At 38.5% G+C, this 15954-nt stretch overlaps 3 protein-coding genes across 6 annotated transcripts; all 3 read right to left on the reverse strand.

Moving 5' to 3' along the window:
- Positions 1 to 885: 885 nt before the first annotated feature.
- LOC130420057 (DDRGK domain-containing protein 1-like) lies at positions 886 to 8651 on the reverse strand. Of its 3 annotated transcripts, none has more exons than XM_056747131.1 (13): positions 8479 to 8651; positions 7157 to 7309; positions 6848 to 6984; positions 6664 to 6765; positions 6460 to 6582; positions 6342 to 6380; positions 5825 to 5881; positions 5587 to 5635; positions 4158 to 5471; positions 3316 to 3370; positions 3055 to 3238; positions 2809 to 2970; positions 886 to 1606 (listed from the first exon to the last, which is right to left on the reverse strand). In XM_056747131.1, the coding sequence occupies exons 1-9, from the start codon at positions 8564 to 8566 to the stop codon at positions 5314 to 5316; spliced, it is 906 nt and encodes a 301-aa protein (XP_056603109.1). In that variant the 5' UTR covers positions 8567 to 8651; the 3' UTR covers positions 886 to 1606; positions 2809 to 2970; positions 3055 to 3238; positions 3316 to 3370; positions 4158 to 5313. The 3 variants fall into 3 exon arrangements, with proteins under 3 accessions (XP_056603109.1, XP_056603107.1, XP_056603108.1); XM_056747129.1 differs by having other exon boundaries at positions 7157 to 7312; XM_056747130.1 differs by lacking the exon at positions 3316 to 3370 and having other exon boundaries at positions 7157 to 7312.
- On the reverse strand, positions 1317 to 3232 carry LOC130418769 (transmembrane protein 127). The gene is made up of 3 exons (XM_056744852.1): positions 3055 to 3232; positions 2809 to 2970; positions 1317 to 1606 (listed from the first exon to the last, which is right to left on the reverse strand). Exons 1-3 carry the CDS (start codon positions 3230 to 3232, stop codon positions 1317 to 1319), a joined length of 630 nt encoding a protein of 209 aa, XP_056600830.1.
- Positions 8652 to 9768: 1117 nt separating the features above from the next.
- Positions 9769 to 15358, reverse strand: haus4 (HAUS augmin-like complex, subunit 4). Of its 2 annotated transcripts, none has more exons than XM_056745850.1 (9): positions 15119 to 15358; positions 14883 to 15022; positions 14190 to 14318; positions 13656 to 13796; positions 10872 to 10968; positions 10649 to 10794; positions 10453 to 10558; positions 10295 to 10363; positions 9769 to 10128 (listed from the first exon to the last, which is right to left on the reverse strand). In XM_056745850.1, exons 1-9 carry the CDS (start codon positions 15183 to 15185, stop codon positions 9971 to 9973), a joined length of 1053 nt encoding a protein of 350 aa, XP_056601828.1. In that variant the 5' UTR covers positions 15186 to 15358; the 3' UTR covers positions 9769 to 9970. The 2 variants fall into 2 exon arrangements, with proteins under 2 accessions (XP_056601828.1, XP_056601827.1); XM_056745849.1 differs by having other exon boundaries at positions 10428 to 10558.
- Between the last annotated feature and the right edge of the window lie 596 nt (positions 15359 to 15954).

The raw sequence follows: 15954 nt of genomic DNA on the forward strand, positions 1-15954 counted from the left end.
ACCCTAACATTGTTTCAAGGGTGGTTTAATGAGGAACACTACAGTAATATAATACAAACTAAATGAAGTTAATATAACGTTCTCTTTGTGTGGAAATACAGTATAACTTCATTTAGAATCGATACATTGCTTTTAACGCAGCCATGTGAGAGCGAGCCATCGGAGAGGATCCATTCATGACACATACATCAGTACAAGTGAGAACATGGTGTGACATGGCACACATCCTCAGGCTGAACGTTTGTCCCACATCATCCACGATCTTTGTGTGTGCATCACACCGTCATTCTCAGATGTAGTAATCGTGGTTATAACACAAACACTAGACCAACAACATCAGTAAAAACGACAGCTCATACAACTGACTACACAGAATAAACGTCACCATCTATTGTTAGATCTTTATCCTCCATCTCTGGGTGTTTGCTCTCTCTCCCCATTCACAAATTCACCAGTGACATCAACAACTTCTCAAGGTTACTATGGCGATGGTCTCTATCCAACTGGAGCTCGGGCGGGTGTCATGTGACAACAGGTGGCGAAGCAGCGCTGATGGAGAGAGAGAAGGGCTGGATGGAGTCTAATGAGAGAGAACTGTGAAATGAAAGCACAGAGCTCATCGTCCCATGATTCCACCTTCATCAACAAGCTGTTATAAACATCAGATCAGAAAGAGTAAAAAGTGTGGGGAAACTTAAAAAGAGAATTTCTTGCCATTGTTTGGTTTACATTGTTAGAAGATGATACACAGTATTAAATGTAACTTGGTTAAATTTGTTAAACTATTACACCATGACTACTTGTAATAAAATGCACTTTTTGATTTTCCATTAATCATCAATAAATTCCCACGTAACATTAAAATATGAAGAAAAACGCACTGTATATTTTTACATACTTCATTTAATAATTTAGCATACATTATATAGAGCAAAGTGTAAAAGACTTCAAATGCTGTAATTTACCAGCAAACAGAAGAACAGAAGAAGCTTTACATATAAAATCTTCAACATTAAGATAAGCAGGTGTATATTTCTAATTTGTTCTTAGATTTAATTCATTTTCTTTGTTAAGTGCATTAACCTTGAGTAAAATTCTTCAATTCAGTTTCACCTGCAATACAACATTCAGTGCTTCAATTCACATTCTACCTCATGAACTGGAAATGAACAAATTCTAATATTCTCAACTCTGTCCAACAGTGTCAGAAAGATCCTTATGTTCCTGATGAAGAACCGGAGACTCTCAGTATCATTGCTCTCGAGTCTTATTGTGCAATAGTTTCAGATCATATCAAGTGAACGTCTTCCATCCATTCACTCAGCTCCACCAATCAAAGGCTCCGTCTCACTGTCCTCAGATTCCACACTCAGGTAATCACGTGGTGCGATGGGCTCCTCTCGACCCTTCAGGGCAAAAGCACAGGCCATCACCGAGAAGATCAAACCCAGCAGCTCAAAGTACAGACTCTCTCCCGGAGACACTAGCAGCTCGGACGGGTTTATTTCTGTTCGGTCCGACCGTGAGTGTTTCGCTCGCTGCAGGTTGTGTTTAATAACGAACAGACAGGTTACACACACACCCAGAACCGCCAGACAGTCCAACACTGCAGAACGGGAGAAGAAAACGAACATTAATAAAGTCAGAGTCTTCGGACCCGTCAGTACAAAGAGTGTATTAAACTGTTTATGAGATGGTTGGTGTGTGTTTTTGTACAGTGTGTATCATAAAAGAGATAATGATTTTACAAAGAAATGTCAAATTGTATTCATACAATTCAGGCAAAAAAATAAATAAAAAAATACAGATTCTAACTCTTATGCTGGGTTCACACCAAACACAACAATGGCATTTCACGCTATTTATTATAGGGGGTTCACACCAAACAGCGATTAAGTGTTTTGCATGAGTAAATTACATACAAACTCAATGCAATGATGCGAATAGACGCGAATCGGGCGGTGTGATTGTTGTGAAGGCAATCTCCTCTTCCGCGCAAGTTGAAAATATTCGTCCGCTCACATCACTCATGTGAAAATAACAAACTTTTCCCTTGAGTAATAAAGAATGTTGAATGAGATTGTTCGCATTACACTGGGTTCAAACCAAACGCGAATTAAGCGTTTTGCGAGAGTAAATTACATACAAAGTCAATGCAAAGACGTGTACAGATGCGAACGTGCCTCAATATCATCTTCCGCAAAGGCTGAAAATATTTTTTAGATCTCATCACTTTTTTTTCTCATTCTTTTGCGTTTGTGTGAACCCAGCATTACTCACAGGAAAAGTTCGTTATTTTCAGGTTTGTGGCAATCACACAGCCCGATTTGCTTCATTCGCAGCTTGCATCTATAAGCATCTTTGCATTGATATTGTTTGTAGTTTATGTAGTAGAGTAGGCGGGGCGAGACCGTGGTTCGAGTCCGGTGAGTAATTGTGAATTAGCGCCAGCTGTGCGCACACCGGGCTCGAATCACGTAGGAGATAGGGAGCATATAAAAGGAACGAGCGACCGGACCGTCGAGGAGAGAGGACCGGGCCCGAACATGTGTTATGTTTGTATTTGTATTTATATTTATGTTTTGTTCGCCGGCGGTCGTCCGTGAGGGGCCGCCGGCTGTTATATTAATTTATTAAATGATTAAATGTCTTCCGGTTCCCGACTCCTTCCTTCCCTTTTAATGAAGTGTATTACAGTTTACTTGCGCAAAACGCTTAAATCACGTTTGGTGTGAACCCAGCGTTACAGTCTATTGGTTACTTGATTAATACGCATGTGCTCTTGTGTACTTCAGTTTGTTACGTCACCTGTTAATATATACAGGGATGTCACCACTCGTGAGTGACTGACAGCTCTGCCGAGGAAGTCCAGCAGGAAAGATAAACTGGAGAGCAGGACGGCGCTGTAGCAGAGACACGCCAGCACGTACAGCAGCCACATTCCCCATCCGTTGAGCCCACCCAGCGGCCCTGAACAGACCCCGGAACCAAGTCAGACACATGACACAGAACTGTAGTTGAGATTTTACTGCAGACATAAACAGAAGCTCAAACCTGTGTCCGTGCGATTCTGATAGGCGTGTATAGTGAAAGCCACGCCATAGATGAGCTGCTGGCCGTTTGCTTGAGAAGAGTTTTTGATCTGGATCCAGTTGGGGTCTGCGATAGATGTGCACAGCGACACAAGTGTGAAGCACTGACACACGGCCGCAGGGCTCAATGCCAGCGTCATTCTGATCTGAGAAGAACAGACACACAGTTAAAAGACTGCCAAAGATGAAAAAACAATAATCCTCGCAGAAAAATGCTTCTCACTTATTAAACAGAGTTCAGGCAGGTTCGCACGTGAGCTTTCGTGGGTCCACTTTAACTGCAATGAAACATCAGCAATTTTACTGTCCAGACACGTACATCGGTAAAATGCATCAATGTATGACAGACTAGGGCACGATGTCACACATTATAATCCAGTACATGTTTGTCAAATTGGGTCTAAAGAGGATTTCTGTATAGATTCTAATCTTAAAATCTTGAGTTGAAAGCGGGTGTCACAGCATTATTATATATTTATATAATGATTCATTACTGCTGGACTATTAAATAAACAGCAAATTATAAATAACGCAAAACAGATTCACAAAAGCATCGCTCAACCTTGATTTATAAAATAACTCCTGAAACAAGAATATGTTAATATACCCTATTAACTTCATTTACTGTATTGTTCATTCAATCTCCTCAAATGAAAGGAAAAAATCACTAAGAAGATGTTTACATTTAAGTTTAGTTTGATTTCAAACCTAAGACACAAAGCCAATAATTGTGACGACTGCCCGATGTGACAACTTGCCCCTGTCTGCCTTACAATAACACACAGCAAGATGTCATTAACAATTAATCTAAAGCATTTAATAATAACAATAACAACCCCTGCATCAAATCACAATCTCATACAGTGATATTGTAGGATAGGTTTGTATTTATTTATTATTATTTAACGAATTCAGAGATAACAATAATGAAACACAACTTTGCATACACTACATAACGTATAACAAAAACACATTCGAAGTAATCTGAAGATATTGTAAGCTCGGTATCAAATGATCAACACGGGCGGTGACGTCACACGAGGAAGATGATACATTGTTTCTCACCTGCACAGATCAAAGAGTCCCGCGTGCGCGCACACACGGATACACGATGGACAGATCCACGAGATCATTCGCATTATATCACTGCCATCATTTCACACATCCACAAACATTAAAGACAATAAACAAATGTCGTGATCCGCCCTGTGTCGTCGCGCTTCTCTCTCATTGTGAACCAGAAGACAGAACGAAAACCACCGGTTCGAACCACATGAGAACCGATTCAGACCAGCTGAAAGTTTACAGGTGCACGGGTTCTCCAGAGCAAGCGAACTGAGAGCAGCAGCCCGTGTGTGTTTGTTTGTCCTGAATGAGCAGAATAGAGGAAATGCGATGAAGCTGGAGAACACAGCGCCCCCTGGAGGACACATTCACACACTACTGACTGTCATGCGGAAACAGATCCTGTTTTCTTTTCAAACAGCACGACTGAACTCTGTAGCCAACAGTGTCCTATTTAAGATTAACAAGTCAAAGCTCATTTATTAAACACCTTATCTGATAATCTTGTGTTTCTTGCGGAGATGTTGTGACCAAACACCAGCAGAGGGCGGAGCAGGACCATCTCACCTCCCACTGAACATGATCATGTGACGAACACACGAACAGAATAAGGTGGACTTCCGGATAAAACAGGAAATTGGTGTCACAAGCCGACCCCCCCCCCCCCGCATACAATTATTATGTCTGTCACATGCTTTTCAATGTAGACCTATTTGCAAGATGCTTGACACAATCATTTTCAAACAATTAAAGTTGACAAACATTTTTTCAGGTCGCCTGTTTAAATGTTAGTTATATCAAAAAGTATTGTGCTTTGTTTTGTGATTTTGAATTAAACAGGATTGTATACATAAAAAGGTTATTATTGTGAAGGTTTATGTTGTAGCGGTGTACGTGCTTGCCTATAAAATCACAAGATAGAAATAGATCAACTTATGAATATTAATTAGGTCCTACATAATGGTCTTTAAATGATTAATGACAGCACATTAAGCAGAGGGCGTGTATGAAATCTGTGTGTACTAGAAAGAAATACAGCAAAACTAAAAATACCAGTGGAACGAGATTATAAAACGACAGAAGCTTGTGTGCTCACAAACATAATTTCCGTCACTTTATTTACATCTATGTGTTTATTTAAATTCAGTCTGTGTGGTTATTGGCTCTGGATGTCAGGGTTCAGGTTGATGAGGGTGTTACTGGCTCGGGCCAGTTCTGTGATAGACACTCGTCCTCTCTGTCTGATAAAGTCAGCCACAGCGTTGAGCTCCTCCGGGGTGATGAAAATAAACTTTCCTCTGTCATCAATCACCCCTGGAGAGAGAGAGAGAGAGAGAGAGACAGAGAGATTACATTGAGAACCGTCACTGTGTGAATTGTATTTTGAGTTTTGGGCGAGAATGACAAGATGCACAAAATAAATACACACCTGTGAGAGAACCTTGTGCCATCAAATCCTGCAGTCTGGCAATAGCATCCTAAACACAGACGTTTTATCAGCACGAATTAAAGGGGAATACATAAATACATTTTGATAACATATGATCATCTCTACATGACAATGAGAGCATCACAACGTCTCAACGTTTCTAAAATAACGCTCAATTTCTCTGTGGGATGAAATAGGAGCAGCACATGATGTTAACAGATTTGACGTCGGTACTGACCTGTGTGCGCATCCCAAAGTGAGACGCCAAATCCTCCAACAAAACCACTTTAGATCTCTGTACAGGACAGACGGAATGAACATTTAACTTGCTTGTGTGAACCCATAAAACATTACACCGTGATAACAATCAATAAGAAGTGACCAGAAAGTGTGTTAAAGTGATAGTTCACCCAAAAATTAAATTTCTGTCTCACCCTTTACTCACCGGCTCGTCATTTCAAACCTGTATGACTTTCTTCCACAGAACACAAAAGAAGATAATTTGAAGAATGTGCCCGTTCAATAGAAGTGAACGGGGTCCAGTGCTGTTTGCTTACCAACATACTTCAAAATATATTTTGTGTGTGTGCTGCGGAAGAAAGAAAGTCATAAAGGATGGAAATGAGGAGAGGGTGAGTAACAGAACTTTTATTTTTGGATGAACTGTTTAAAGCTGACGTGTCTTCACTTTGTCTGTGATGTTTTCTGTCCAACAATAATGAAAGCTTAAGCGAAGGTAAGACGTGATCTGTTACCTTGATATAATCGATGAACTCTTGCAAAAGGTTACGAGACTGAAATGTAAACAAACATACAAACACTGTCAATTTGATTGGGTTTCCTTCAGCGGAGAGCACATGGACAGACACACACCTCCTGCTCTGTGAGCTCCTCTGACTCTCCCTGCTCCTCAATCACAAACGCCTCCTTCAGTCTCTGATACTCCTCCTCTTCTCTCCTCTCCTGCTCCTCTTTGGCTTGCCGCAACTCCTCATCCTGTAAAGAAGCACGGGGGATTATCTCACCAATATGTTTTCTCACTTATGCCATGAGGCGTTGTGTCTTATTAATGGAGACCTGTTTCTGCTCCTGGAGTCGCTCGTTCTCGTCCTCTTTCTGTCTCTCTTGGTCTCTGAGCTCCTGCATTTTCTTCCTCTCCTCTCGTTCTTCCATTTCTGCCTGTAACACAAACACACAAACATCACGCGAGTAAGCTAAGTTCAGCTGAACGCGAGATGGGTCAGCGCAGCGGGATCAGGACCTCTCTCTGAGCTTTCCGAGCCTGTTTCTCCTCCAGCTTCCTCTGTTTCTTCGCTCCAACTTTACCAGCGGCTTGAGGACGTTCGTCAGACGGATGTCTGTCCTCTTCGATCTCATCTGCTTCTACAGGATCGACCTCTGAGAAGAGTTCATTGAGTTCGGTTAGAAATGCGTTCTGTAATGAACTCGGCCACAAAATGAATGTCATCAGGAACTGGTTGTGTCTTAAAGAAACACTTTATTTATTTGAAAACATTTTGAGGCTCTCGCGATCTGTCTTGTGACCTTCATCATTACTGATGGGTAATACCGTCGTCTGGTGTGTTTTGCTGTATCCGTTGCTGTGCAGTCACTCTGCTGTGGAGGTTTCTACGGCGACGGGGCATCCCTGCTGCCCGTTCCTCCACCGCCGCCTGTGGACGCGCCACGGCTCTAGCCACCACATTCTGAGCGTGTTCACGATCTGCTGTTGAGAAACACAACAACGGTTTCAACAACACTACACGTGTGCTTTACATGTCACCCGTCCAACCTTAAGTTCATTCCCACATGTTCGGTTCAGTTAAATCGTGTGCATTGTTGAGTTTAGTAAATCAACCAACCAATGTGGGGTTTGAACAGACGGGCACATTTAGACTAAATCTCACAACCACATCCAGATAGCAAATATAAGAAATTAAGAAATCTGGAACTTTTAATATCTCTTGGTATGGTTTTGTCGCAAGGATGCACTTTGATATTATATTAAGAAAACCTTAATCTTAAAGAGACAGTTCACACAAAACAAAAATTCTTTCAACCTTGTTCCAAATCTTTATTAATGTATTTTTTTCAGATGAACACAGAGAAAGATATTTGAAAGAATGCTTGTAAAATGTAACTAGTAGGAATTCACAATGGAAGTCAAAAGAGTTCCAGAACTGATGATGTCCTACATTCTTCAAAATATTCTTCTGAGCTTTTCTGTAGCTCAGTGGTAAGAGCATTGCGGTAACAACGCAAGGTTGTGGGTTCGTCCCAGGGGATTGCAAATACCTATGTAAAATGTATAGCATAAAGCAATGTAAGTCGCTTTGGATAACAGCGTCTGCCAAATGCCTAAATGTAAATGTAAAATATCTACTTTTGTGTTCAACAGAACAAAGAAATGTATAAAGCTAGTTTTACAACTATGGTAGTCAATGGTGGCCAAGAACTGTTCGGTTTCAACCATTCTTCCAAATATCTTTCTCTTGTTCATCAGTGGGTGAGTAACGTTAAATGACGACAGAACTTTCGTTTTTGGGTGAACTGTTTCTTTAAAAGAAGTGTTCCTCATGCAAAATATTAGAAAAGAGATTTTAATGTTGAATATTAACGTCTAATGCACATGACAGGTTTACATCTGAAGAAATATTCCACTTAAAGTATTGACAGACGTCACATTGGTATCAGAGTTTAATGTTGTTATAAAAGCTTCAGAGACCTTTGTCTCGTTATTATTCAGTACATTACTAGACTTGGCAAGATTGCATTTGCTGTTATTTATTCTCTAAATGGTCAAATGTTTCTTTATTGTCAGATATCGTGAGCATCTGTCATACATCTATGTGTAGCATCTGTCAAGAGATTAAAGTCAATTATTCGACTCACCTGTCTCAACACGCGCACGAAGCTTCACAGCAAAAAGTATGAGAATGAGCAGAATACTCGCAGATAGTATATAAATAACTACATCCATTTTAATCGATAAAAATAATACATTAAACAGTAAAAATCCGATGACTGTTACATTAGTCTCTGTGGAAGTTGACGTTGTATTTGCGTGTTTAACTTCCGGGCCACATGCGCCACCTGCAGGACTGGAGTATATAATCACTAACAATAAGTCAGACTTTAGAGGCAGACGGTTCACCCCAAAATTAAAATGCTGTCATCATTTACTCACCTTCGAGTTGTTGCAAATGTGTCTAAATGTCTTTATTCTGATGAACACAGAGAAAGATATTTGGAAGAATGCTTGAAACCAAACAGTTCTCACCCACCATTGACTCCCATAGTGGGGGTCAAAATCCCTTTATCATCAGTTGGTATGTTGAACACAAAATAAGATATTTTGAAGAATGTACTACACCATACAGTTCTAGAGCACTTTTGACTACCATTGTAGTTGTCCTACTATGGGAGTCAATGGGGGGCAATATCTTTTATAAGCTTTCTTCTAAATATCTTTGAGATTATCAAAACAAAATAAATGTGTACAAATATCCCTTTAAATTGGGCCCTTCTGGCTTCATTCTGGCATATTCTTTCTCAGTCTTGGGTCAAACAGCGTTACGCTCGTTTTTCAGAATCAGAAGAGCTTTATTGCCAAGTGTGCTTGCACACACAATGAATTCAACACAATGATAATATACTATAATAAGATTTACAATCTAAAAGATTTTTGCCGCGAGTATGGTCAGCCAGAAGAAATAAAAAGCTAAGCATTCATTTAGCTACATACTGACTTGAGTTAGGCTTGCCTTGTTTGGTTGAGATTTGGGTCAGCTTTGGTTAGCCAAAAAGTGAAATGCAACAAAAACTGGCAATAATTTCTTGTAATATGATATTATTATTACTATCACAAAAAACCTCAGCAGATACATCAAAATCAATTAATGTCAAACGAGGAATACAACTAATCATTTTAAGAAGGCAAATATTTATATTCCATTACTTTATTTTAAAACTGATATAATTAAAAACGATTGAAGATTTGTTTTATGTATTATGTGTATGCGTGTTTTTTTGTGACTGAATGGTACTTAAGTACTTGTATTTTCAAGAATAATTACAAATAAAAAAAACAGTAATTATATATAAAAAGTATTATATTACATTCAAATATGTTTTCAAAGGTAGAAAAATGTACTTGCTGATTTAAGCTTGTAAAAAAATAAATAAAATTTCAAGAACAATTTTATTTGAATGAAATACCTTTATACAGAAACTGACAATCATTCAATTAAAAACGAACCAAGAACTGGGAAATGAAACACTAACATTTTTCAGGGAAACAACAGAAGGATTCCACAGTCAAACACATTTAATATCTGAAGGGTTAAGGAAATTCAGATTTTTTGCATTTATATAGCAAATTCTTTCAGTGCCCAGGATTTGGTGGCGATCTCCTGCTGGAGTCTGGAGTATTCCTCAGCCAGAGCCTCAAAATCCTTCCCATAGATCTCAAAGGACGCAAGCTTGGACTCCACCGCCTGCTTCTCCATCTCTGAAGATTTCTGCTCTGCCTTGAGTTTCTCTCTAAACACAATAATGAATCATAACGGCTTTTATTGCAAAACTACCGAACCAGTGTGTACATGTCCTCCTGCTCTTCCATAGGTAATCATTATTTAAATGACTAAATCAACAAAAGGCAAGATATCAGAGAGCAGTCCATATGAAGATACAAGCTGACGTGACTCACGTAATTCTTTTATGAGCTGCGATCTTGTCTCTCGTGTAGGTGTCAAGTTGAACTTCGAGCATCTCTGCCCTGAAAACGAAAACTCATCGTTACAGAAATACCTTCATTAAAAAACGAGCAACGACGGTCGTACCTTATCTTCTGCAAACCGATCTCACATTTGGCTTCAAAGTACTCAATCTTTTTTCTGTCCAGATCTTTCTGAGCTTTCAGCCGGAGATCCAGAATGAGACACTGCAGGATCTTCATACATTTCAGCAGCTCCTGTCAAAGAAAACACAAACCACGAGTCAACATGAATATAGCACCAACATCGGACACACCTCCGCACATTCACACAGACGATGAACTGACAGAGAGGTACGCGTGAGTCTGTCGCTGGAGTAACGTGATGTTCTCGCTGTTCTTCTCGCTGAGGCTCTTTGCTTTCTTCTGTTCACTGTCCAACAGCTCAGGAAGTTTAGAAAGCTTCACATTCCAGAGACCTTCGCTTTCATTCTCTGAAACGCAAATAAAAAGCATCTTTAGTCTCTCTGTCAAAATCAGAGTAGAGTGAGGTGTAGAAAGATGTGTTTACCCCAGTCAGGCTGGTAGTATGACAGTATGTCGCCCGCCTTCTTCTTTAGATATTTCAGCAGTTCGGATGGCAGCCTGTGCTTCATTTGTAAGACCTCCTGAATGCAGAAATATCAATCAAAGGCCTTTGATGCACAATGTTCCGGATTCAACACAACCTCATGCGTGACATTATGTTATACGCAGTGTTGGGCAAGTTACTCTGAAAAAGTAACCAGGAACTAGTTACTAATTACATACTGAAAGAATGTAAACTTCTTATGTCCCCTTGTCTAACAATATTCTACGGTTGATGAGTCTAGTCGACGGAAAAAACAGAGTTTCAGGCCTGGAGACAAAGTTTGACACAGACACAAGAGCTTGTTCAATCAGAGTCCAAAGTTTATTGTATTAAGGACTAATACTTCTAAGCTTGATCAGGAGGTGTCATATAAAACCACCAAAACAGTGGAAAATCACCAGACTTTCTGTTTAGTCTTTCCTCCTGAACAATCAGATATGATTACATATTTAATATTACAATAACAAAACAATTGTCCCTAGATATCATTAGGAACCTTGAGATGGAGAACAACAGATACTTATATCAACATAAGACAGTATAAGACATGATACAACTTTCACCGAGGATAAACAACAAGAAAGTAAGGCACATCTTATATGAATAGAAGCTAATATTAATAGGAATGAATACAAATGAATACATATGATATATGAACTTTTTATTAAACACAGATGCAATATTTGTGGAGGACAGGACAAAATCCAGATTCTCACAATTTAGATTACTGTACAAATGACTATCTCCAAAACATATTTCATTACTTTTTAGTCATTACTTTCTATGTCCTATATCAACCTATATTAGTTCAGTGATTCAAGGATAGACATGAAACGGCTATTTTAATTCATTCAAATAAATCATATAAAACTACATTATAAGTATTATTAACTGACCCAAGTATTACAAATGTGATTAGGATACATTAAAGCACGGATTTTAAAGTTAGACTTTGAATTTTTATGTCAATTTCTCTATTGCACACACAAATATTACACACAGTATTGAGTTTAATTTAGGGCTGTGAAATGATTAATCACAAACAGAATAAAAGTTTGTGTTTAATATATGTCGGTGTACTGTGCATATTAATTTTTTATTTATGAACACATAGACATAAATGCATATATTTAAGAAAAATATAAAACATAACAATTAATAAACGTTTATATTAGTGGTGGGCCGTTAACGGCGTTAACGCAGTGAGACTCTTATCGCGCGATAAAAAAAATGTCGCCGTTAATCTATTCTCAAAGTTGGGTTGGGAGCTGGGTCTATACTACGCAAGCTATGATGACTTTCACCTTGATATTTTAGCGCGGATGTATACCAGCTTAACTGCACTGTACGGGGCGAGAACGAGATTTTTCAACTCGCGTGATTCGCGTCATTCGCGGAAGCAGAAGCCGCCTCATCATCTCATAACCAGGGCTTCATTCGCGCGATTCGCGCAGCAAGTAGGTCTATTGGCTCTTTGCATTACATTTAAATCACTCACGCTTGACACGCCATTCGCGTTTGGTCTGAACACAACATAACGTTACTGTGAAATTACCGCATCAAACGTGACGTGCTAACATGGATGCAGCTATGAAGCCGCCGGGTTTGTTTCAGGGAATATTAATTTTTAAGAAGCTTCCCAATAGAAACATCGACAAGACTAAGGTTGTTTGCACCTTGTGCAATGCGGAATTGGTTTAAAAAAAACACTTTCTCTCAACAGGTAGTGGTCTAGCTTTAGTTAAAATCAGTAACTTTGTATTGAGATCTAATGTATTATGGCTCCTGTATGACATATCGCTTGTTGCTCCCTCACTCTTTGTAAGTCGCTTTGGATAAAAGCGTCTGCTAAATGACTAAATGTAAATGTACTGTAGGAGCTCTTCCAGTCTCAAGTACCACCTGAACGCAAATCATCCCTTAGCTATTGCGGAAGTAAACACAAGTTCATCTTATTGAACATAATTTAATTTTCATCACCAATTATCATAGTAGAACAGCTTTCTCAAGCAGTTTGTGATGCATTTTGGAAACAGGAGATGAGCCCCTGGTCTTATGCGCCACCTGGCTTGAGAAACCCGTTCTCAAAGACTTACTTTTAGTCATTATTTGGGTAGCACACATATTCTGAATGCCTTCGGCAGAATTCAAATGAGCCATTTTAATCTAGATTAATTTTGGAATTAATCTAGATTAATCTAGATTAAAAAAAATAATCTATGCCCACCACTAGTTTATATAGAATTTCAATTATAAATTAATACATTTAAAAATTTCCTAAATATCCAGACAAGTATGTGTATATTATTCTGCTCTTATAAATACAAAATTTATATGCACATTTCAGAAATATATTTTATGTAAACACAAACTTTTATTCTGGATGCGATTAATCAATTGACAGCCCTAGTTTAATGAGATCAGAAATAACTGTAATTAAATTACAGGAAAAATAAGAGCTATCCCTTAATTTCCTTTTCAAGGGGAAAGTAATTCATTACAGTAACTAATTACTTAGTAACTAGTTACACGCAACACTGCTTGTACATTACCCGTGTACGTCCTACGTGATTCATAAATCACAGATGCTTTCAGCAAAGCTCAACAAAACCAAAACTTTTATCAAATCTGAATTTCTGATGGTCATGGTGGGAATATTTTTAGCACCTTTATAATAGCAAAAAAACAAGGTTCGAAACCTTAATAGTCTGTGATGTGATGTACCTGTTCATCAGGCAGATGTCTTGTCAGTCTCTCCGCAGAAAGTCCCAGAAGAGCAGCGTGATCTTCACTCACATCAGAGCTGCTGTCCAACAGTCTGACACACTGCGCAACCAACACACACTGTTCCAATGTGCTGTAGAACTGCGACATATACAAACAAACACAAGGAAGCAGGAATCTAAATTCATGAATAAAGTATTCTTTTATTCTAGATTTCAGAATTAAAGCTTCTTACACAACAAACCTTCAAAGTACACACTGTCGAAATAATGTGCTGTGTGTTGCTGTGAATGATCATAGTCTTCTATACTCGAGAAATTTGTTCTCTTGAGCAATTAACATCCTCAATAATGTTTTATTTGACGTAAAATATAACTTAACATTGCAGAAATGTTTTGGCTATCACAACAAAAGCATTCAAGACATTTGCTCCTAAACATTATTGTTGCAGGAGCAGGGATGTGCTATCAAACACTTGTACATTTTAACAAAATGTTTCTGAAAGCAAAGGTCAGTCTCTGTGGTTCATCTCACCTTCTCCTCGTCTGCTGAAGTGCTGGAGGTTCTGCTGAAGTGATTCTCCTGAAGGATCTCCTGCAGAACCCGATGAACGCTCTCCACACGGAGCCAGCCCAACCTCTGAGTGTGTAACTCACGCTCCGCCTGCAGGGTTTATAAACTCAGTTTAACCGAATACATTAGATTATACTGAACTGCACATAGGAAGGATCCCTCATACAGCATTAAAACATACACATGATGATTTAAACTAAAATGTCGATCAATAATAAGAAATTCTCACCTCATTGACAAAATTTGAAACACGTATAAAAGCGTAAACAAGTGTATTTACTTTGTTAAATATTGCGAACAAACTTTTTTAGCGCTAAGTAACCTCGTAGTTCGATGCTATGCTAGTTGATACTTAAGCTAACTAAAACAATAAGAACGAGATTTGTTAGATTTCACTACCTATAGCCTCATATACTTACTAGCATAGCAGGCACTTAATGTAAAAGATGTTTCTGGTTGTTTTAGCAAAGTTCTAGTGACATGTATCGTAATGTTATTTTGTAAGAATTGCAATCAGGCGCAAAAAAAACACTGGAACACTATACTTCTTAAATGCTATCAGGATGTAAAGAGATTTTATGACATTTTTTTTCTGGACAGGATCACCCACCCTGCCTTTAAAGGGTGAATGTAGATATTTAATTGAAGTCTGACCTTCTCCAGATCTTTCCGCAGCTGCTGTGTGAGTCCAGTTGGGTCCACATGCTGGGACAGTGTGGCCAGTAACTTACAGAGCAGAGGGTTCTGGATCAAATCCTCTTCTGTCGTCTGACACAGAGGGAATGATGCTAAAACTACCGGCACAACACAGATGATGTGAAGAGACACAGTAAAGCACAGTGATGGCGTAGTGATGAATGACGTAAAGAAATAACACGGAAAATCCAAACCTTCTTGATGTAAACTGTCTCCTTTACCCAGAGATGAGACGAGCACTGAATCTCTTCTATGTGACATCGCGGAAACTAAACGTTGTCAAAAGAAGCATTAACGTTTGACGTTTCAGTATTGTTCAATTAAGCAACTGCCGAATTTATTTACTAATTTCCACGACGTTCGTTACATTGTTGACGTTCCCGTTTTCGTTTTTTACCGCCAGGACGCTCGATCGATCAGCTGCGCGTGCGCGGTATTTGGGTTGATCTGATTGGATGTGTTGGGCAGTCCCGGAAGTGCAGGAAGTAGCTGCATCACAGGCTCCATTCTTTATTTATTAATGCCAATAAACAAATAAAACATGTGCAAAACTATTGAGAACAGTGTAGAGAGTTAGACGTCACAAAAATCATAATCATACAAGGAAAAAAATATGATAACATAACAGAGCTATATTTTACTTTTAAATGATTTTTTTTGCTTTTTTATACCCACTGAGGACAAAGCATAGGCATTAAAGTCAACCAAAAAAAATAAAATAGAAGCTCTTTACCCAAAGATTTGCATTTGTGCATTTGTGAATAAAAATATATAAATAAAAGAATTAACAATATATGAAATACTAGTTTGCATTATTATTTATTGTAATAATATTTCCTGTGCACATTGATTTATTTGTTTATGCATATCTCCCGTACATTTCTGCACATTTTATTACATCTTGCACATGTGTACATAAAACGACTGTAAATGTGTATATTCACAAAATATACTTCTGTAAAATTGTCTCTATATTATAATTTTTTATTATTCTAATTTGGATGCATACACTGGAAGCTTCAAATACAAA

This window comes from Triplophysa dalaica, chromosome 4, assembly GCF_015846415.1.
Source record: "Triplophysa dalaica isolate WHDGS20190420 chromosome 4, ASM1584641v1, whole genome shotgun sequence".
Taxonomy (NCBI): Eukaryota; Metazoa; Chordata; class Actinopteri; order Cypriniformes; family Nemacheilidae; genus Triplophysa; species Triplophysa dalaica.